Source organism: Pleurodeles waltl, chromosome 7 (assembly GCF_031143425.1).
Source record: "Pleurodeles waltl isolate 20211129_DDA chromosome 7, aPleWal1.hap1.20221129, whole genome shotgun sequence".
NCBI lineage: Eukaryota > Metazoa > Chordata > Amphibia > Caudata > Salamandridae > Pleurodeles > Pleurodeles waltl.
In genome coordinates, this window is record NC_090446.1 from 1,348,923,053 (window position 1) to 1,348,946,537 (window position 23,485).

The 23,485-nt window shown below is 44.2% G+C and overlaps 1 protein-coding gene across 4 annotated transcripts in view; it reads right to left on the bottom strand.

Moving 5' to 3' along the window:
• Positions 1-23,485, bottom strand: part of PPP6R1 (protein phosphatase 6 regulatory subunit 1) — a 745,577-nt gene that overhangs the window by 207,199 nt on the left and 514,893 nt on the right. For all 4 annotated transcript variants that reach the window (XM_069200760.1, XM_069200759.1, XM_069200761.1 and 1 more), the window contains one exon: positions 22,514-22,685. In XM_069200760.1, the coding sequence (XP_069056861.1) occupies positions 22,514-22,685 (172 nt within the window). The remainder of the gene's footprint in view (positions 1-22,513; positions 22,686-23,485) is intronic.

Sequence of the window (23,485 nt, forward strand, 5' to 3'; positions counted from 1 at the left end):
ACTGGATTGACAGACAGAGCCTGCGATTCTCTCACAGACCTAGCCGATTTTATGGGGATGACAATGACCATTTTCAACTACAGAAGCCTTACTGAATAACTGCAGCAGTTCAAAATGGGTGCACATCACAAAGGTGACAGCCAAAATCATGTCCTAGTGTGGCACTGGGGAGGGTGTTGGATGGAAATAAAATGTTGCACACCTCTCAAAAATCTCAGCACAACAGGTGATTTAACATCATAAGGCTGATCTGGCAACTGCAAAAAAGCTGATCAGGGGCCTCCGGGGTTGGGGGAGGGGGAAGAGAGGGGAGAGTGAGCCTGCCTTCAACAGCTATTTGTCGAGGTAGAGGAAGACTGGAAACCTTAAGCTACTAAGGTATGCTGCAATCACAGTCATGACTTTTATCAACACCCAAGAGGCACTTGTGAGGCTAAAATAGAGCACTGCGAACTGAAGATGTAACTAACCTGCTGTGAGCCTTCTGGACGGGGATATGGAAGTAAGTGTCCTGCAGATCCAAAACTACCACCCAGGTTCTTGGGCTTAGGGCAGAGAGAACCTAGGCCAACATAAGCATTTTGAATTTGCCCATCCTTAAGCAGACATTCAGAGGGCGATAATCTAAGATGGGTTAAAGGCCTCTTGTATCAGAATTGACAGATTCTCCCTGAGAACAGTTCTGATGTGGAATCTAGGTGCAGAGGCGCATAAAGAAAGGGTAGGTCATAGCCATGATGCAGGGTTTGGAGCTTGCATTCCTTGGATGTGATGAATTGTCACCCTGAAGGAAGTGTCGGGTCCTGCCTCCCACAGAGTGGTTGTGCGCCACTAACAGCAAGCTTTAGCAGCTTGGAGGCTGTTGCCACAGGGAAAAGGGACTGGAAGGACTGATGCACATGGTAACCTGCATGCTGCCTGCCAGATCCACAAGCCTGGCAATACTGCACTGGGGATACTGGTACTGTTCATACACAAACCTCTCAAATAGCTTCTGAGTTTCCTGAACTAGTGAGGAAACAGTTTGGCAGGAGTAGAAAGACCCAGAAAGCAGACTGTGCCCCCCACACTCCTTTAAACGCTATAAGGCAGAATTCGCTTTTTCAACAAATAGGTGTGAGCCATCGAAAGGCATAATAAAGGAGGCATGTGCAGCTCATGACAAACCTGTGGAACCAATTCACGCATAACAATGAAACACCATACGGGTGCCAACTGCTCGCATTGCATGGTCAATATCAAGGCAAGCATGAATCACTTATTTGGCAGCATCCTGGCCGTCCTTGAATGGTCTGTGCAAAGGTGTGTTAAAGTTCTTCCGGGACTACCAGCAAGATCTCATGGGTTATGTCACAAATTGCATGCATATACCAGCCCGACAGACATCAACGCCAGGCTAACCGAAGAAAACATTTTTCTCCTAACACCTCAAACATCTTCAACTCTCTGTCTGAGGGGTCGTAGGAAATGAATTGGAGATCAAATTGCTGGTGGAAGCCTGCACCACTAGACTATGGAGTAGGATAATGTGTAACAAAATCACAGTCATGGCCAGGAGATGTCTATGGCATCTAGCATACTGCCTATCACTGGGGGGTGGGCCAGAACAGTGTTTAAACCAAGTACCCATTAAGGTGTCAGTGAAGGCTTCATTGAGCAGAAGCGAGGGATCAGATGAGACTGGCCCAGGCTGCAAAACTCTGTGAGAACATGTATTGATTTCAATGGAAGCTAGTGGTAGGTCTAGGAACTCAGCCACTTGTCAAATTACCAGAGTAAACCATGTGTTCTCTTTCACTGAGGTCCCAAAAGGTGAATTCAACCCTGTATCAGGGGAAGTATTATGTCCAAAGGCCTCTTCTGGGTCCAGGTAGAGGCTGTTAACAGTGGGAGTGGAGGTAAATCATCCTCATTTAAGTGGTGGCAAGCTCTGGTCAGAGCAAGAACCAAAAATACAGTAAAGCCTCTCAGGGCGCCTCTGTAGTAGTGGAAGCCTTGGGTCAGATTCAGGTAGTGAGAACCAGTTTCGCTTTAGGAGATTCCGAGAGCAACTTCAATCAGAGTTGAGCAGACGCTGGTTTAAGGTCAGACATGGGCCTCAGTACCAGATTTTCCTCTGGCGTCTGCACCAGTGTCAAAGGAGTGAACAACATGGGTCTCAGAGCCAGTGGAGATGTCTGTATCAGAGTCGGTGCTTAACCAGAGGCAGTTCCATGGGTTCCAGCTGGTACAGAGGATGGATCCACTGGTGGTAATCAGAATGTTGATCCTGGGGGCCTGCAGATGTGCTAGACGGAAGCAGAAGATATGCACGATGGCCTACCTAAAGGCTTTGACATGTGCTGCCGGTGCTGACGGGCCGGGGAATTCAGACACATTTGGATCAGCTGCAGAATCTACTCCTCAACTGGAGATCGAGAAAGAGAGAGAGAGACACACAGATATCAATACCTTTATGCGCTTGTGACTTATCTTTAGACAAAGGTGGGATGGGATTGAGTCCTGCTCTGCCTTTTTAAGTTTCTGCTTGGATTGGAGATTGAGAGTGGAAAAGGGTCTGGGCCCTCAACTTAGAGCAAGAGAGACGTATGCAAGACAATGACTGACAATGTTCGGCAGTGTACTGCTTTGTGGTACTGGCTAGTCTTTGGGTGCATGAGGGAACACTCATTGAACGACTCGGAGCCTTAACCCGAAAACCAAAGACACCTCATGTGGGTCCCTGACCAACATCTGTTTTCAGCAGTTATGGCATTAATGGTTTTAGGCCTGTAGTTTTAGGGACAATGTTCCCTTGCACACTCGATTTTGTTTTGAAAACTGTGGACTTGCTGACGAAAGGAGGGTCAGGGAGTGGCCATGATAAAAAAAAAAAAACACAGGATGCCATATCCTCGTGGTTGGGCACTTGGGTATGAGGACAGGACCATACAGGGTACATTCCTGTTCCAACACCAGTCGTGGGTCATGTGCTCACTGTGCCACAAGACTAGCTGTAACTCACTGACTGCTTACTTAACGAGGCCTAAACTGGCCTAGGGTGGTTTGCGTTCCCGTTCAGAAGGACCCTGGTGTGGTAGTTCGGCCCGGAATTTTCCTATTGGAACAGAACCAAGGCTGTTTTGCATATGGGTGGCTCCTGTGAGAGAGAATGGTGTGAACAAAAACATGCACTTCGATGTGACCTATGAAATTACCAGTGATTCAGACTACTTCAAGGATTGTTTTTCTGTTTTCCTCGCATCAACGTCATTTTGTGCTCAGAAAATTCAGAAAACATTGGCTAAGCTACTTATTTTGTTCCCCCCTGGTAAAGAGGCAGAATTTATTTTTTTTGGCCTTGGTGAACGGAAACTTCCTTGCAGCAACTGCAAACCAATGAAGGCATTGTTAAGCTAGTCATTGTTTGAGTAGCAGCACAACCATGTTTGGTTGTCTATGTATTTGCATAATGAAGTCAACTAACTTTCTGTTGAAAGACTTGGGTATAACGTTCAATGATCGAAGTCTGAAAAATACGAAAGATGGGTATCTCTGATAAATCATTCAATCTTCCAAGTTAAACAACTCTCTAATGGGGAATGTTTGTCTTCAAATAAATGGTGACGACTTAACCAACTCTAAAACCAATGTGCCCTAATCAAGTAACACACAGGACCCCCCACATATTGCCTTTTTTTAATCAAACATTTGACTATATTGCATAAAGCTTTCAAAGTTCATACACTTTTTTTTTTTATTCGCACATTGTCATGAAATGTCAAGATAAAAACCAACACAACTGTGGACTGCCTGACTGTCAGAGAGACGTAAACCTTGCATGAGATGCTGCAAAGAATTCACCTTATGAATAGATACCTTAGAAGTATCTCTGAAGGTGGTGGATCTGTGAACTGGCTAGGCCCAAAATGTCCTGCAAGACTGAGCAGGTAAAGAAAACCCTCGACAGACCGGACTGCAGAGGCAGAAGTGCTCTGATCAGTAACGCATATAGTGACCCTGCAAATGTATAGCGCACGTACTCAGCATGCTAAATTAGTGGTAGCAGCCTTGGCTCTCATGTAATGAGATCATAAGCCTTCTGTAGGTTACTTCCTCACCAGTGCGTAGCACTTTATGCACTGGACAATCTATTTGGAAATGGTTCATTTTTGCACTGTCTTACCTTTCTTTGGCCTTAACAACCCCTTAAAATGCTGATCGTAAGCCCGATATCCGTTAGTGCAATCAATATAAAAGCACAGTGCTCTCTGAGGGCACAAGCAAAGTCTCTTTTCCTCCTTAAATGGGTGGGATAGAGCAAAGAATGCTGGAAGGATGATGGCCTGTATAACTTGAAAAACAGGTCGGATCACAACACCAAGATATCAGAAAAGAATGTTGTATAAGGTGGACTTGCAGCTTGCTCACAAGTCTTGCTGATGTTATGGTAATGAGAAAAAACGTTTTCAACATCAGAAGCCTTAACGGACAACTATGCAGTGACTTGAAAGGGGCGCATTTGAAAAACAAAAGTGACAACTAATAACTTTGTTACTTACCTGTAACTCTCGTTCTCCAGTATTGATATCTTTCATAGGTTCACATGCCTGAATCACCCCCATTGTCGAGGTGTGAGTCCCACGGTATATTCTAAAGCAGTGGAAGTAATTAACATAGCTTATAATGGTAAAATACATTGATTTTAATAGCTTATTCATATCACTTATAAAAAACCAAACTCCAGCCAATAGCACCTTCTCGAACACTCCCAGCTAAGGCACCTTCCCTCAGACTTTCAAGCACTAGTGAGAAACAGACACTACTTACAAGAAGGAGAGACTCTCGGGGGAGGAGGGTGGGTTGGCATGTGAATCTATAAAGATACCAATACCGGAGAACATGAGTTACAGGTAAGTAGCACGTTTTTTCTCTAGTACTGGAGTATCTTACATGAATCAGAATAGCTAGCAGGTACAAACATGTTTAGGAAGGAAAATGTCACTTACCCAGTTTACATCTGTTCGTGGCATTAGTCGCTGCAGATTCACATGCTGTGCATAGTCCGCCATCTGGTGTTGGGCTCGGAGTGTTACAAGTTGTTTTTCTTCGAAGAAGTCTTTTCGAGTCACGAGACCGAGGGACTCCTCCCACTTCGGTTCCATTGCGCATGGGCGTCGACTCCATCTTAGATTGTTTTCCCCGCAGAGGGTGAGGTAGGAGTTGTGTATGCTAATAATAGTGCACATGCAATGGAATAAATACGTATGTACAAAATGAAGGTTTAATGTAATATATTTACAAATGTACAAATGTTCAAGATCTACTTCCAAACGGCTACAGGCTCCCGGGGAGGAGGGTGGGCGCATGTGAATCTGCAGCGACTAATGCCACGAACAGATGTACACTGGGTAAGGGACATTTTCCGTTCGGTGGCATGTGTAGCTGCAGATACACATGCTGTGCATAGACTAGTAAGCAGTTATCTCCCCAAAAGCGGTGGTTCAGCCTGTAAGAGTGGAAGTAGTTTGAAATAAAGTTCTTAGTACGGCTTGACCTACTGTGGCCTGTTGTGCAGATAACACATCTACACAGTAGTGTTTAGTAAATGTATGAGGCGTAGACCATGTTGCTGCCTTACATATTTCGTTCATTGGAATATTTCCTAGAAAGGCCATAGTAGCACCTTTCTTTCTGGTTGAGTGTGCCTTTGGTGTAATAGGCAGTTCTCTCTTTGCTTTAAGATAGCAGGTTTGGATGCATCTTACTATCCATCTGGCAATACCTTGTTTTGAAATTGGATTTCCTGTATGAGGTTTTTGGAAGGCAATAAATAGTTGTTTTGTCTTCCTAATTTCTTTTGTCCTGTCAATGTAGTACATTAGCGCTCTCTTGAGGTCTAATGTATGTAGTGCTCTTTCAGCTATTGAATCTGGCTGTGGGAAGAACACTGGTAATTCCACTGTTTGGTTTAAGTGGAACGGTGAGATAACCTTTGGTAAGAATTTTGGATTTGTTCTTAGAACGACCTTATTTTTGTGTATTTGAATAAATGGTTCTTGTATGGTAAACGCCTGTATTTCACTTACTCTTCTTAGAGATGTAATGGCAATGAGAAATGCAACTTTCCACGTTAAGTATTGCATTTCACAAGAATGCATGGGTTCGAAAGGTGGACCCATGAGCCTTGTTAAGACAATGTTGAGGTTCCATGAAGGAACAGGTGGTGTCCTTGGTGGTATAATTCTCTTTAGGCCCTCCATAAACGCTTTAATGACAGGTATTCTAAATAGGGAAGTTGAATGAGTAATCTGCAGGTAAGCAGATATTGCTGCGAGATGTATTTTTTTGGAAGAGAAAGCTAGATTTGATTTTTGTAAATGTAGTAAATATCCTACTACATCTTTCGGAGATGCATGCAATGGTTGAATTTGATTATTATGACAGTAACAAACAAATCTTTTCCATTTACTTGCATAGCAGTGTCTAGTGGAAGGTTTTCTAGCTTGTTTTATGACCTCCATACACTCTTGAGTGAGGCCTAAGTGTCCAAATTCTAGGATTTCAGGAGCCAAATTGCTAGATTCAGCGATGCAGGGTTTGAATGCCTGATCTGTTGTTTGTGTTGTGTTAACAGATCTGGCCTGTTGGGTAGTTTGACATGAGGTACTACTGACAGGTCTAGTAGTGTCGTATACCAAAGTTGTCTTGCCCATGTTGGTGCTATTAGTATGAGTTTGAGTTTGTTTTGACTCAATCTGTTTACTAGATATGGAAGGAGAGGGAGAGGTGGAAAAGCGTACGCAAATATCCCTGACCAATTCATCCATAGAGCATTGCCTTGGGATTGCCGGTGTGGGTACCTGGATGCGAAGTTTTGGCATTTTGCGTTTTCTTTTGTTGCAAATAGATCTATTTGAGGTGTTCCCCAAATTTGGAAGTAAGTGTTTAGGATTTGGGGGTGAATTTCCCATTCGTGGACCTGTTGGTGATCCCGAGAGAGATTGTCTGCTAGCTGGTTCTGGATCCCTGGAATAAACTGTGCTATTAGGCGAATGTGGTTGTGAATTGCCCAATGCCATATTTTTTGTGTTAGGAGACACAACTGTGTCGAATGTGTCCCCCCCTGTTTGTTTAAATAATACATTGTCGTCATGTTGTCTGTCTTGACAAGAATGTATTTGTGGGTTATCATGGGTTGGAATGCTTTTAACACTAGAAATACTGCTAACAGTTCTAGGTGATTTATATGAAACTTTCTTTGATGTACGTCCCATTGTCCTTGGATGCTGTGTTGATTGAGGTGTGCTCCCCAGCCTGTCATGGAAGCATCTGTTGTTATCATGTATTGTGGCACTGGGTCTTGGAAAGGCCGCCCTTTGTTTAAATTTGTACTGTTCCACCATAGAAGCGAGATGTATGTTTGGCGGTCTATCAACACCAGATCTAGAAGTTGACCCTGTGCATGTGACCATTGTGATGCTAGGCACTGTTGTAAGGGCTGCATGTGCAATCTTGCGTTTGGGACAATGGCTATGCATGAGGACATCATGCCTAGGAGTTTTAATACCATCTTTGCATGTATCTTTTGTGTTGGATACATGGCTTGTATCACCTTGTGAATTTTTTTAACCCTTTGTGGACTTGGAGTGGCTATCCCTTCTGTTGTGTTGATTGTCGCTCCTAAGTATTGCTGTGTTTGACACGGCAAAAGGTGTGACTTTGCATAGTTGATGGAGAAACCCAGCTTGTAAAGGGTTTGTATAACATAATCTGTGTGGTGTGAACACTTTGTTAGCGAGTTGGTCTTGATTAACCAATCGTCTAAGTACGGGAACACGTGTATTTGCTGCCTCCTGATATGTGCAGCTACTACTGCTAGACATTTTGTAAAGACTCTTGGCGCTGTTGTTATTCCGAATGGCAACACTTTGAATTGGTAATGTATTCCTTTGAATACGAACCTTAGGTATTTCCTGTGCGAGGGATGTATCGGTATATGGAAATACGCGTCTTTTAGATCTAACGTGGTCATGTAGTCTTGCTGTTTCAGCAGTGGTATTACGTCTTGTAACGTGACAATGTGAAAGTGGTCTGATTTGATGTAGGTGTTTAGTGTTCTGAGATCTAATATTGGTCTCAGACTTTTGTCCTTTTTTGGTATTAGAAAGTACAGTGAGTAAACTCCTGTGTTCTTTTGTGGACTTGGTACTAATTCTATTGCGTCTTTTTGCAGTAATGCTTGAACTTCTAGTCCTAGAAGGTCTATATGCTGTTTTGACATATTGTGTGTTTTCGGTGGGACGTTTGGAGGGAGTTGGAGAAATTCTATGCAATAACCATGTTGGATAATTGCTAAGACCCAAGTGTCTGTTGTTATTTCCTCCCAAGATTTGTAGAACTGGCTTAGTCTTCCCCCCACTGGTGTTGTGTGAAGGGGTTGTGTGACTTGAGTCACTGTTTATTTTGAGGGGTTTTGGGACCTTGAAATTTTCCCCTGTTTCTTGGGAATTGGCCCCCTCTGTATTGGCCCGAAAGCCTCCCCTTTGATATTGTCCCTGGTAGGTAGGTGGTTTGGTTTGTGAGGTGCTGGTTTCTGTGGCTTGACCTTGAAACCCTCCTCTGAAAGTTGTTTTGCGAAATGTGCGAAATGTGCCTCTGCCCTGCGGGGTATTGAGTGCGCCCATGGCTTTGGCTGTGTCGGTGTCCTCCTTTAATTTTTCAATTGCAGTGTCCACTTCCGGCCCAAACAATTGCTGTTCATTAAACGGCATATTGAGCACTGCCTGTTGTATCTCAGGTTTGAAGCCAGATGTGCGCAGCCATGCGTGCCTCCTTATCGTCACAGCAGTATTTATTGTTCTTGCAGCTGTATCTGCTGCATCCATAGAAGAACGTATCTGGTTGTTGGAGATATTTTGTCCCTCTTCAACCACTTGTTGTGCTCGTTTCTGGAATTCTTTGGGGAGGTGCTCGATGAGATGCTGCATCTCGTCCCAATGGGCCCTGTCGTATCGCGCTAGGAGTGCTTGCGAGTTGGCGATGCGCCACTGATTTGCAGCTTGTGCTGCAACCCTTTTCCCAGCTGCATCAAACTTGCGGCTCTCCTTGTCCGGAGGTGGTGCGTCGCCTGATGTATGCGAGTTGGCTCTTTTACGAGCTGCTCCTACGACTACTGAATCTGGTGTCAGTTGTGATGTAATAAAAGCAGGGTCTGTGGGCGGTGCCTTGTATTTTTTCTCCACCCTTGGAGTTATTGCTCTGCTTTTAACTGGCTCCTTAAAAATCTGTTTAGCGTGCCTTAGCATTCCCGGGAGCATAGGAAGGCTTTGATAATGGCTATGGGTGGAGGACAGGGTGTTAAAGAGGAAGTCATCCTCGATAGGCTCCGAATGTAGCGATACATTATGAAATTGGGCTGCCCTAGCTACCATGCATCCTGATCATCTTGGCTCCCATGCATCCTGATCATCTTGGCTCATGGTGGTATGAGCTGGTGATTGTGGTGGAGTCTGTGCCGGTGATACATGAGTTGACGGTGGTGGAGAGGGTGGTGGAGTTACCTTCTTTACCACCTTTGCTTGTGGTGGCTTGTCTTGTTGCTGGAAGTCAAGTTTCCTTTTCCTTCTGATTGGGGGAAGAGTGCTGATCTTCCCTGTACCACTTTGGATAAAGATCCGCTTTTGCGTGTGATCTACTTCTGTTGTTTGTAATTCCTCGGAGTCTGAATCGGGGATGGAGAATGTTTCTTCTTCCTCCTCCTCGAACCTTTGTTGTCCTGTCGGCGTGGACGCCATCTGCAACCTCCTGGCTCTTCGGTCTCTGAGCGTTTTTCTCGACCGAAACGCGCGACAGGCCTCACACGTCTCCTCCTTGTGCTCGGGGGACAGGCATAAGTTACAGACCAAATGTTGGTCTGTATAAGGATATTTACTGTGGCATTTAGGACAGAATCGGAACGGGGTCCGTTCCATCAGTCTCGATGTTGCACGCGGTCGGGCCGACCAGGCCCCGACGGGGGATCGAAAATACCCCGAAGGGCTACCGGAGCTCTTTAAGGTTCGGTGTCGATTTGCCCTAACTATCCCGATACCGAACGAAACAATACCGACGAATTTTCCCGAGATTCTGACAAACTTTCCGACCCGAAACACAGAGCGAAAAGGAACACGTCCGAACCCGATGGCGGAAAAAAAACAATCTAAGATGGAGTCGACGCCCATGCGCAATGGAACCGAAGTGGGAGGAGTCCCTCGGTCTCGTGACTCGAAAAGACTTCTTCAAAGAAAAACAACTTGTAACACTCAGAGCCCAACACCAGACGGCGGACTATGCACAGCATGTGTATCTGCAGCTACACATGCCACCGAACATATATTTTATAGAACATATTAGGGGGTGATGGATACAAACTTACACATTTGTTGAGAACAGGCTCACCTTATTGCAAAAGATGACAAAGTACTGCTTGTCCCACAGCTGCATCACTGTGCTGTGTCGCATCTAGACAGTAGTGCTGGGTGAAAGTATGCTTGTTCCTTCAAGTCGCAGCACAGCATATATTTTTGATAGGCACTCTAGCTAACAGGACTGCCGCTGTAAAAACTGTCCTTGTAGAGTGTGTTTTAGCTCTCCGTCGCAAAGCCCTACCCAGCCGCAGAATGGCAGATTTGTATTATTAATCTAATTCCAGTTACTATGCTAGTTTTGAAATCCAGATGCCCTTTGTTTCCACATGGCACAAATATCTGGGTCTGTCATTCGAAGATGTATTGTACAAAGGGTATGCTTTTTTTCTGCAGGTGTCTGAGGATTCAGGAAGAAAGTCTTAAGCACAACAGGTTTGTTGAGATGGAAATCAATTGGAACTGAAGGTATGAACTTGAGATTAATCCAAAGAATGACAGAATTATGTTTGAATTGTAAGAATGGCTCTCTAATCGTGAATGCCTGGAGCTCACTCACTCTGGTGAAGTGAGAGCTAAAAGCAAAACCATCTTCCATGATAGGAACTTGAATTCTGTCCTGTGAATAGGTTTGAAAGGGCTTTTCATATGTTGTGACAGCACTGTGTTAAGCTGCCATGTTGGTGGAGGTAACTTTAACAGAGGGAATAGTTTGAATAATTTGTTAAGAAAGTGTGTGATTAATCTGTTAGACCACAGAGAAAGAGATCCTGCAGTTCGTGTGTAACTTGAAATGGCTGAAAGGTACATTTTATTAGAAGAATGTCCCAGGCCCGATCTGGCTAGAGAGAGAAGATATGGCAAAATCTGTTCTGAAGGTGATGAGATAGGATGTATGTCTGAGGTTTGGCACTAAAAGCAAACATGCTTCCATTTCAAGCGATAGGTTTTGTTTGTAGCATCAGCTCTGGCTCTTACAAGGATATCCTTGCAGTCTTATGGGATAGCTTGGTGTTGAAGCTCATGGAATTCATGAGCCATGCCGAAAATGCAGTTAAGTTGGGTTTGGTTGAAAGACCTGTCTGACGTTTATTGACCGCAAATCCGTACGGGGTTCCAGCTGGATGTGTTTGTCCACTGACAACAGTAGAAGCTCTGTGGATCAGTACGGTCTGTGCCATCAAAGAACAATGAGAATTAGCCAGCAGGTTTCCCTCTATTTTTCTGAGAAGCCTGGGAATAAGGTAGATCTGGGAAAAGCGTACACATAGATCCCTGACCATCTTATCAAAAATGCTTTCTCCCATGACCCTTCTAGAGGGTCCCAGCTTGAGTAAAACCAACATTTATTGTTTCTTGAGATGCAAAAAGATAGAGCTTTGCCCCATTGTTGGAATATGCAGCTCAGAATGGATTGAATTTGTGAGAACCCCGACTTGCTCTGCTTTAAGTGTCTGCCAAACAGCTGCTGGCTCCTAGAAGAGTTCTGCTCTTATGGACACTTGAAGCTCTAATGCTCATTTCCATGTCTTGTGCTTCCTGTGATACGATCAGAGGACTTGTACCTCCCTGTTTGTTGAGATAGTGAATACTGGTTGTGCCGTCCGTTCGTGTCAACACCGATGATCCCTCTGTCCTTGGTAAGAAGGCTAGGAGAGCAAGTGAGATCGCTCTGAGCTCCCCAAAGTTGATACACATTTTTGACTGTCAGACTCCATTTACATTTATTTGAAGATCCTGTAAATGGGCACCTGAGCTATCTAGAGAAGCGTCTGTTGTAATTATGTTTTCCGAAGTCTGAGATAGAAATGTCAATTCCAATGAGAGATTGTCAGAGTTTACCCACCAAGCAAGAGCTTTTTCATTGTTTGTTTGAGCTGGATGCCATTGTCGAATGAGGTTTCCATTTGGGTCCATTGTGCATCCAGTTCCTTCTGAAAAGGTCTCATTTTTAGATGAGAGCAAGGCACTAAGTGAATGATCGATGACATCATTGTGAGAAGAGATTTGAGAAGCCAAACTGAAGTGGACTTTCTTTTTGAGAGACTGAGCCAGCGTCATGAGTTGTCTTTGCCTGACTGCAGACAAGAATGCTTTGACTTGCAAAGTGTCCAGGTTTGCTCCCAGAAAATGTATCCTCATTGAAGGAGAAAAGAAGAGATTTTTGAAAGTTCACTGTGAGTCCCAAGGACTGATGTCTGAAGGCATGTTGTTCTAGCTATTGATGCCTCTTATCAGTCAGTTGTCGAGATACGGAAAAATCTGAAGTCCTTTTTGTTGTAAGTGGGCTGCCACTCGGGCAAGACATTTTGTAAGAATCCGGGGAGCGGAGCGGAGACCAAATGGGAGCACTTTGAATTGGCAGTGGGTGCCAACTATTGAGAATCTGAAACATTTGTGATGCCTCAGATGGATAGGAATATGGAAATAGGCATCCAAGAGATCTAGGCTCGTCATAAAATTTGTGATTGAGGAGGTGTATACATTCCTGAAGGGTGATCATACAAAAAGGACAGATTTTTTTAGGTACTTGTTCGGTTTACTGAGATCCAGATGGGGGCACCACTCCCCTGATTTCTTCATGACCAGGAAAAAACAAGGGTAGAAGCCCATTCCTTTCGGAGTGTGTAGCCTCTTCTATGGCACCACTGGCTAGCATAGCCAGCGCTTCCTTTCGGAGAAGATGGAGATGAGACGGCAACAATCATTTATGTGGAGTAGGAGGTAGAATTTGGGTGAACTCCAGGGTATGGCCATATGCGATGAGATCCAAGACCCATTTGTTTGTAGTGATCCTCCTCCACTGATGGGAATAGTTTGCAATTTTTGCTTCCACAGGATGATGTGCTGAGGGGGGTGTAACCAGCACTATGACAGTGTCTCTGGCTGATGTCTTTCTCCTTGGTTGTTGCTTGTAATAGCTACCACTGGTGGTGTTTGATACAGTTGGTGCTGCTGGTAGGTAGATCGAGAGGGCTACTGGGAGGATTGGTATGGCTGACACCTCTGGTATCCTTCGCGATAAAAATAGGTTCCTCGTCTGCGAACCCCACAAAAAGGTGTTTTCCTGAATTGCAAGTTTAGTAAGGACAGCAGTGTCAGTGTCAGCCTTGACCACTTGTAAGGAGTCCTCTGCGTGTTTGCCAAACAGGGCCTCACCGTCATAGGGAATATCCAAAATGTTTGTTTTTACCTTAGGCCGAAACGTTGTAGCTTTGAGCCAACTCTGACTTCTCAGAATCGCTGATCCTGCCAGCTGTCGAAATTCCATTGAGTTTATGTTCATAGCACAATCCATAATCTCTGATGCTGATCTTTCACCCTCCTGTAGAATCTTCTTCGCTTCTGCTTTCTTGACTTCTGGCAAGAAGTCCAGATATGCAGCGATGTCTGACCACATTTGGCGATTGTATCTGCCCAGACTTGCTAGAGTATTTGCTGCACAGACATTCGTACCTGACATGACTGAGAACCACTTACCAATATTATCATGGGGTCTGCCTTCCTTGTCAGGTGGTGCTGAGATTGGTGCAGGTGCGTTCTTTGACAGAGGTTGAGCAGCCTCAATAAGAGAGTCCGGTTTCAAACGTCTGATTAGACAACCGATGAGTCTTCAGGAACTTTATATTTTTTGGTCTATTCTTGGCAGAACCGCTGTAACCGTGGTTGACATTTTAATAATTTTAATTCCTTCCTCCCAGATATAATCCATTATTGGGAGTGCCCTGACTGTTTTCCTCGACTGTTATTTAAAATCGTACAGAAAACAATTTGACTGTTTGGTAGTGATTGGAAGTTCAAATCTCTTGGCTGCTTTCTTCATGAGCGTATGGAAATCACCAATATCGTATGGCAGAGAATCCACTGGTTGCAGTGCAGGATAGGACGGTGTTGGGATGAGGTAATCGTTCCATTTGTTAGAGAGATTAGTTATCTTAATTTTCACTCTCCTCCCTATCATCACCTGAGGAGGATGGGTCGTCCCGAGGATGCATAGCAATGTGTAACCTTGGGGTCATTCTCGGAGTAGCTGTTGGTAGCAAAGGCTCTGGTGATCTAGGTGCTGGAGCTGTTGCACTCCTGCTGGTGTTGGGAAGCGCTTAGAATAGTCCTGGAGCATGCCCTGTAAATCTTTGGACTAAGGCTATGGAAACCCGGTTCATGCCCTGAAGTGTTAAAGGAGCGAAGTGATGGGACTGTTCCACATATTGTAGTCTCTGATAAACTGGTTCATAATAGTCCCATTCATCTTCATCGTCTTGGTACTTTACATTCAGCTCAGATGGACTGTGAGCTGCACGACTCAGACTCTTGCACATCTAATAAGTGACTTGGTGGCAAGGGATATACCTTCCTAGGAGAGGTAAACTCTGGGCGTAGAATATCCTGCATTGGCTAGCCTCTTGTCGATGGTGTCGTCAACTGTAGCAATAACAATGCAGTGGTAAAAATCAACATTGGTGGCTTATCTTACTTAGTTGTTGAAGAAGATATCCTCCTGTCCAGTAGTGTCGTCGACGATCTAGGCGATTAAATCGTTGTCGATGATGGTGGTGTGGTCATCAGTGGTGTTGGTATAGTTGCCATCGATGACACGGTCATCGTCAACAGAGTGGTGGTCATTGACGTCACATCGTTGTTGACGAAGTGGTCGTTGCTGGCGAGGTAGTAGTCGACGGTGGGATGGTAGACAACAGGGTCGTCATTGACGACTCACACTCCGATTACCATTGACTATTTTTACGGTGTTACTGTCGTCAACAATGTTCGCAGTCAGTTTGTGCTTTCCAATGACTGGTTCTGAAGACTATTGTGTAGGCTTTAATGCCAGGGATAAATATGGAGTTGTAGGTTCAGATCTAGATTCTGAAGAAGCCTTTTCCCTTTTATCTCCATGAGGTGCCTTTCAAAAATCCATGGTGCGTCTTTAAGGATTTCCCTTGCCACTGTGGTACCTCTGATTTGTCTTTGTGAGGCAACCAAACTGTCCTCTTCCTTCAAAACATCCTTTTCCTTTAATTCCTGAAGCCAAGTCAAAAGCCTCCTCTCTTGTTCTTTGAGAGTTTCGGTAGAAAAAGTCCTGCTAATTATTACAGTCCTTTACATTGTGCCTGGTTGAAGGCGGTAGATACACTTCCCGAAGAGGGTCTTCCAAGTGCAGCCTCTTCTTTCCACAGGTCCCCCAAGGTCTCAGAAGTCCTTTCTTCAAGAGCTCTGACGTGCTGAAACACAGCTCAAGTAATCTGGATATAATTAAATCTGAAATACTGACCAAAGCTCTGGGAGACTCCCTTTCACACGGCGTGCAGTAGAAAATCTGAGGGAAGATGCCTCTGCTGGGAGTGTTCTAGAAGGTGATATAGCCTGATTGGCCAGAGTTCGGTTCTTTATAAACGATGTTGATAAGCTATTAGAGTCAATGTCTTTAGCAATTATAAGCTATGTTAATTACTTCCACTGCTTTGTAATATACTGTGGAACGTCCCCCTAGACGACAGAGATGATCCAAGCATGTGAATCTATGAAAGATACCAATACGGGGGAACAAGAGTTACAGTTGTCACATTGTTTTTCAAATGCACCCCTTTCAAGCCACTGCACAGAATATATGAAAGACACTTCCAATTCTGGAGAAGTTTAAGCACCTCTATGGCATCACAAAGGGCCTTGAGATGTGCCAGGTGGTCTTTCACTGGAGAAATTCAGTGACATTCCAGCCACTTCCAGCAACACAGTGTCTGACAAGGTCAGGGACACCACCCTAGACCTGCTTGTTGCTGAACCACACAGTAGTAGTGTTGTACGTGAGCATCTACATCAACCTTTCTCTGCAGGTAGCCAGGAAGGTCTTCAACGGGAACCGAATTGTCATCAACACCAACAAACCAATGTGAAGTCAAGTCTTTGCCTGATATCAGAGGCATCCCCCTCTCCCTCATGGCGTCCTAAACACAGTAGTGATGCATTTGTGACCACAGTCAGCTCTGGGTAGGGTGAGGAGAGGAGTCTGCCACTGACACAATGGCAGTCCAGTAGCCACCATGGCAGGTAGTTTACAGACTCCTCAGAAATCTGGATACAATGCTGATGTGAAGTGCATAAGGCTCAACTCTATTCTAGTCAGACTCTCACATCCATCTCGGATCACACTCCTTCTAAATTCGGTCTTATCTGTTATAAACAAGAATACCAGGAATGTTGTCTGCCCGTATCATTCATTGATCTGAGAAGGGGAATGATCGTGTTTAAGGTGTTCCGATAATGACCAAGATATAGCACTTAACAAGACACTCACTCTGGAACAACCGCTCTCTTATGAGTATTCCAAGGACACCAAGAAATCTCTACATAATTAATCAAAGAGGCGTAGTTCAAATTGACATCCCCGTCTCTCCCTTTTTCTTAAAGATATGTCTACGTCCCCTTCTCTGGTGCCTGTCATATACACACACACCACATTCCTAAAACTAGGTCAAAGATTTTCATCCCTGATAATGTTTAGTATTAAAGGACCGCAACGCAACCTCTTAGGTAGAGAGGTCCTTCATTCCAGATTATCCTGCAAGATGCCATGTGACGACGATCTCAGATATTGCCAGCATTTAGAGAAGCTGATGTGTCCTGCCTCAAACTGATGAAAGTACTAGGGGAGAGCTGCATCCACAGTGCATGTTTGCCTTTCAGAGGGAACACGTTCGCCATGGTTCTTCTGATAAAGACAGACCAAGGTATGCATTGCGCAACTTCTTCCCAAGAAGTTCTAGTCTTCAAGTTGCTCTACTACATGCTGGTCTTGGGTAGTGCATAGAAGTGAGTTTAGGGTGTTAGGCTTTTAGGTAACACTTTAACCTTGTTAGAATTGTTTATTTTATTCTCATTGTTGGCAACGTGCATTCTTCCTGTATTTATGAAATCCTGTGATTATTTTAGGTGTAATAAGAAACAGGTTCACCCTGTTGTAATTAATACTTTTAGTTAAGAGTCTCAATTGTTGTTAGTGCTTCAACTATGTACCGAGGGGAGTTTTGTGGGACTACAGTAAGCTGTCTTTCACATTCAAGGCTGGTGCACTGAACTAAGTTTACCTAGGTGACCGATGGGAAACCAAACCTTGTAGAGCTACGGCAGAGTCATAGTTAAAGGAACAATGTAATATACTTCCCTGATGCGCAGCCCACTATGATCCCACTTCATAGTTTGCATGTGCCACTTGTTCTGCTTGGCCAGGAAGATGGAGAAGTCCAGCAATGCCAGGTGCCTCAGCACTCAGACTGAGAACCAGGATAGAGGCTGAAACATCAGATAATAGCCTGATTGTCCTGCACTCTCCACAACAGAGGAAAGGAACAACATTGTACCATATCCAGAACAGCTCCAAGTAATGGGAATATCTGTGAAGGAATCAGGTGGGATTTCGGCACATTGATAGTGAAACCAAACAATGTAAGGAGGTTTGATGTTCTCTGGAGGCGGTTGATGGCTGCCTGGGGAAGCCCAAGATCAGCAGCCAGCCATCAAGGTAAAGGATCACCCCTGACTCCCCAAGGAGTACTGCAACCACCACCATCACTTTCATGAATAAACAAGGGGGCTGGTGAGGCCAAACTGAAGCAGTGCAATCTGAAAATGCTCCTGGCCCACAGTGATTTGCTGGTCGAGCCTGAGGGTGGGTATACGGAAATGCAAAGGGTGACTAGAAGCCGGTATTGGATTTAATTCATGGAATCACATGAAGCTCCTTGATGACACAGATTCATTCTTTTTGAGTGGTACCGCAAGGGACTTACTAGCTGAGCTCAGAAGTTTGTGCTTTTAATGGACAGTTATAAAAACAAACGCACTATATGTAGTCTGGGTATTACTAAAATCTAAATTTTGGAACCACTTTATCTTAAACCTTTTTGGGCATTTTTTGACCACTGGACACAGTAAAGCAGTTTAGCAGCTGGGATTGCACAAGGGGAGAGAGGGGACTGAGCTGCACATTGTCCCTGCTCTCACAAGCGTTGTCTTTGTGAGTTGCGGCCTCAGCCATGAAAGGCCTGCTGGACTGGTGGGTCTGGTATTGGCGAACCTGAAAACACAAACTGTAGCCATGTAGAGGGCAAAACTGTTGGTGGAATTTTATGGCTGGAGCAGAAAGACTCGAGGAAAGTGCTGTGGCACTACGCACCTAAAACCGTTCCAAGGATGAGCCTGCGTTTTTGCTAAAAAGAAGAGGCCAGTCAATGGAAAATACATCGGGATACATGGACATCCCCGGAGAAGCCTGTAGACCTCATCCCGGTATGGCACTGAAGACCCACACTAGTGTCAATTGCTTGGCCAAAACAGTTTGTCATGCCCAAACCACAGTATTACAAACTTCGCTGCATCACAACCATCTTAAGCAGCTTGGGTAAGGGACGTCTGAAGCAGCCAGGAAAACGTGGGCCAGATTGTCCAAAAGGGCTTGGCAGTAACTGCCTAGAAGGCAATATGTGACACTGATCTCCAAGCAAGGCTCAAAAGAGCAGAATATCCATTTTCCAAATGTCTCCACTCTTAGATTCTCAATGAGGCAGAGAGGTAGAAAAGTGTAGGGATTAACTTTGCTGGTAGACACCTATTCCATCAAACTCTCTGGTCTTAGATGTTGAGTAAGGAATGCTGGGTCACCTGGTGCGGGACAATGGTGATGAATGGCTTGCCTATTAGAGAACATGGTTTGGACCCAGTGCCCAAAAGAGCATTCATGAGTGCCTTATTAAATGGCTACAAAGGCTCTGTAGAGAAATGGTTCAAGTGTCTAACTTGACATTCTAGTTTTCAATTCCATAGTGTGGAGATGTAAGTTTAGAGCTTCTACCACCCTACTCATAGCCACTGCGAAGGAGGCGCTTTCCTCAGTAGCAGGACTAGGGACCACTATCTGGAGAAGTAGCCAGTCCACTGGCATCTTGAAGTTCTTGATACCAGTTCTCATCAACATACTGTGGAACCTAATCAACCACTTTCCCGTAACTGTTACTGTCTGAGTCAGTACCAAAAAGATTGTGTAAAGTTGGAACCCTACAATATGGTAAGGCCAAAGTGTCAGTCTAAAGAATTGCCTAGTGGTTGCATGCTGGTCGGAGCCAGGCACAACCTCAGTTGAGGTGGTGGTGGACACTGCTCAGGAGTTAGATAGCAAATGGGCTGGACATCCTCCTCCTGCGTTGGTGAGTCTATTTGAAGGGAACAAAAGCTGGGGATGACGCCAGGACCAGAGTCAGTGTTTAATCCTATTTTGCTTCAAAGAGGTCAGAGCTACTAGCCAAAGTCTGCCTGGAGGCCCCTGTGGATACTTGTGGTGAAAGAGCCGGTAAAGTCCCAAAAATGTGCAGCTTGACCTCTATGAAGGCATCCAACTGCTGCAATGTCACCAATGGACCTGGAAACTGGGTGTGCCAGGACCAGACCCTGAACAGGGTCTAGTAGAGATCAAGAGTGAGACTGGAAAGCACGGTGAGTGGCATAAAGAAGCTCATTCTCACCATGACTTCTTATGCTCATTATTGGACTTGTATGAAGACTGACTGCAAAGATGATCTGGGACTACTTTGGGAAAGGGATCTTTCACCCGGTGGGGTTGTGGAGCCTCCTTGTGCATGGCGACAAAGTTTTGCCTGGTGGTCCCATAAAGCCTTTGGATTCATCTGGGAACATTTGTTGCAGGCTCTGGCGTCATGATCGGACCCCAGACACCACAACCACACTTTGTGAGTGTCTATCACAAACATCTATTTGCACTAGACCCTACACATTTTGAACCCTGTCATCTTAGGTGGTGACATTTCCCCTTGCACATACAAATGTGAGGTCTAAAAGGCCAAGGAGAAGCTCCAAATCTGCATCTAATTATGTAGAAAGATAGGAACTGACATCAGTGCATATGGGTGTCACATATGTGGTTCTCACTTTCAGAGAGGAACGATTTTGGCACAGAGCTGAACACCACCACCTACCGGCACAAAGAAGTACTGGTCAAAGTACTGATCAAAGTTTCCAGAGCCAGGCTTACATATGGGGAAAATTCACGAGGTGAGTTACATTTTCTCTGTTCTGCCTGAAAATGCAGGTCATTTCATACCAGTTTGGAAGATGGAGAGAAGAATGCAAGAATATGAATGGAAAGGTACCAGACAACATACGCGTTCAGGTTGAGAAAGCTTTGCCATTGGCTCAGAAAGTCCAATCATTGAGGCTGGTGCTAGGCATCATATCTATATGTAAGACTTTTTTTGGAACATGAACGACTCCACAGCAGTAAAGATATGGGGTTGCATTAAGGAAAGATCTGAAAATACTGAAGACTACAAGACAAATCAGAATTCAGAGAAAAAGATTGCAGGTGTAGATTAAAGGACACCTTACAGCATGCCTTTCAGTTTAGGGCTGAGAGGTACTTCACACTCCTCCCAGAACACTGCTATTACAGCACTTCAGAGAAAGCATCTCAAATTATTTCAAACCTTTGTGGTATTTTCCGAGCAAGCATCACTCAGTAATCAGAAAAGGAATGAACGACTTAAGTGTATGGCCTAATGTAAAGTGCATGTGCTACCCAAATGTTGAGGGTTCAGCCATTTCAAGCAGAGATTGCACGTTAACTTGCTAAATTGTTTACCGCAGCTCTGGCATTCTTTGAAACAGCTAATGTGCGTTCTGTTCCAGTGTGTGGAACTGATGAAGGAAGCTGGGGTAGCTGGAATTACAGACCTCTCTGAGCACATAAGTTATAAATCATTTAGATCCAAGGAACATCCAAAGCTCTGTTCGTCGTGCTGACAAGAGTCTAGTAAACAGGTTATACCTCAACTTGCCTCTATTCTAAATCTTTAACATCATTGTTTTGTCCTGGGGAAAGAATGGGATTTTAGTCTGAGTTCCTCCATGTGTGTTTCCTGAAGAACTGTATTAGGTCCAAACAACCCTAAGCTGGAGAAAGATTATGGCACCCTTAACAAGATGAAAACAAAAATGTATTTGGGGCTTCACTGAACATCACAGTCAAATCTGGGGAGCGGGGTCAGAGGGTCTGCAGCTTTGATCTTAGATACAGAATCCCATATGACCTAAACTAGTCAGATGGAGGAATCTGGCCAAATGACCATATGGCTTGAAATGTGACCTAAAAAAGCCACTTGTGGTCAAGCTATGAATAAAATTTCACTTGAGCTGGTAGTAGGCCCTGTCTGAGGGTAATGCTTGTGATCCTAAAGTTGAGATATGCCTGGTTATGTCTTTGAGCAGACTGTAGGATAGATCAGGTTCTGCATATTTGACTGGCAATGTCTCTTTCATTGAAGGAGTCTGAATAAGTTGCGGGCGTTTTGATATAGTTTCTCTCAAGCAATACTTCCACAGTGAAGTGAAAAGGCACCAATGAAGAGTTTGATATTATGAATCTATTGGATCTGTGAAGACCATTATTTTTGTTGTGGCGAACTGATTGTATTAGTAGTTCCCAGAGATCAAAACCAAACGTTTAGTTCAGTCTTCACCTTCTTCTGTCCCCTTTGGTTTGGAGAGGGAAAACTAGGTGATTTTGACAATAAAGTTCCTTTGGTGCCACAGTATTAGATTTAATTTCAAGAACCCACTTTCCCTTAAAGGGCAGGTGGCACCATTACTAGGTATGTGCTTTTGCTGAGCAGTACTGCTAGTCTTTGCCACTGGTGACGTTAGAATTAGGTTGTAGCGGTGGAAGAAAGACCAATTCACTTTAGCATCTAGCTGTGCACCGCATCCCAGCAAGTGATAAAAATGAGTGAATTTAAGTGCACAAACAATTTCTTGGTTAAGTTCTCAATTACAAACAATGGATTAAATAAATAAACAACCGCGTTATCTAGTGTCAACGGATTGAGCTATAGTGGTAGTGTGAGCAAAATAGGCATTCAATAAATTAAAGGCATACCTGCTTAAGGACTAGGCATTCCCTATCTCTATTTTCTTTGCTACATAGTTTTGTGTTGCCCAGGCTACTTAACATCAATGCTTAGTTAGACCCTTGATACTATACACATATATCATCCACTTACTGTGCTATGGGTGTGAGGGTGGCAAAGATAGCAACAGCGTTTTTCAGTTATCAGTACACTCACCTGGACTGTGTAGAGAGGTCTACATGCATAGCCCATCCTTCACCAGCAGGTGAACATGGACCTCCAGATGTCGACCCATCCCAACTAGAGGAAACAGGATCTGCAGAGTTTACAGGTAATGTGGGGGATGTTTCCATAGGGGCAGCACTGAAGTTAGCAGACCAGCTGTGATCTACAAGAAGGAAACATTTGTTAATGTAATATCTGTATTCCAAGCCACTCAAAACATGCCCTATGGTAATTAGACACTAGGACATTATCATATCCACTTTAAAATCAGTCCTTGCTATCAGATGTGGATGTTCCTTTATGTCCATATTAAAGAAAAAAACAGAAGTCACAATTTCTTTAGACACATATGCTTAACTTACACGTGTTCAAGTTCTAGATTCTTCTTTTTTCACAAGTCCACCTATAGATATAGAGGCTTCCTGTAGATTCCTAACCTTGGGAACGCTCCTTGCATGTATCAGACAGGTCACCAAAACAGTTTTCTTAGCAATGATTCTCCAGTGTCAACAAGTGGCGCCACGCAATATCAGCCACAACTTAGATTACAAATGAGACATCACCAGGGAGTATTAGACACCACCGGCACGTTAAATTAGTTTCTGTTTTTCTGCATTTCATCAACGTAGTTCAAACATTCTCACCCGTGATATTCTTAGCTTTCAACAACAACCAGGTCAAAAAAGCTACTCAAATGGCCTCAGTTTTCAAGCCAAATAGTGAATCCCCACAAGGACTATCTGTGGTACCGGGGTCTGGACAACCCAACTTGTGGCTCTTGCAACTCCATGCACTCAATCACCATTGGGATCTCAGGAGGCCAAGCTGTTTTTGGCTAATACTTCTGGGGAGACACTGCAAGCAAACTCCTATCCAAAAGGTAAGTCACCTTTCAATGATTATTGTCCTAGGAGATTTACCTAAATAAAGCTCAACAGAAAGAAAAAATAGTATTTTTTTCAG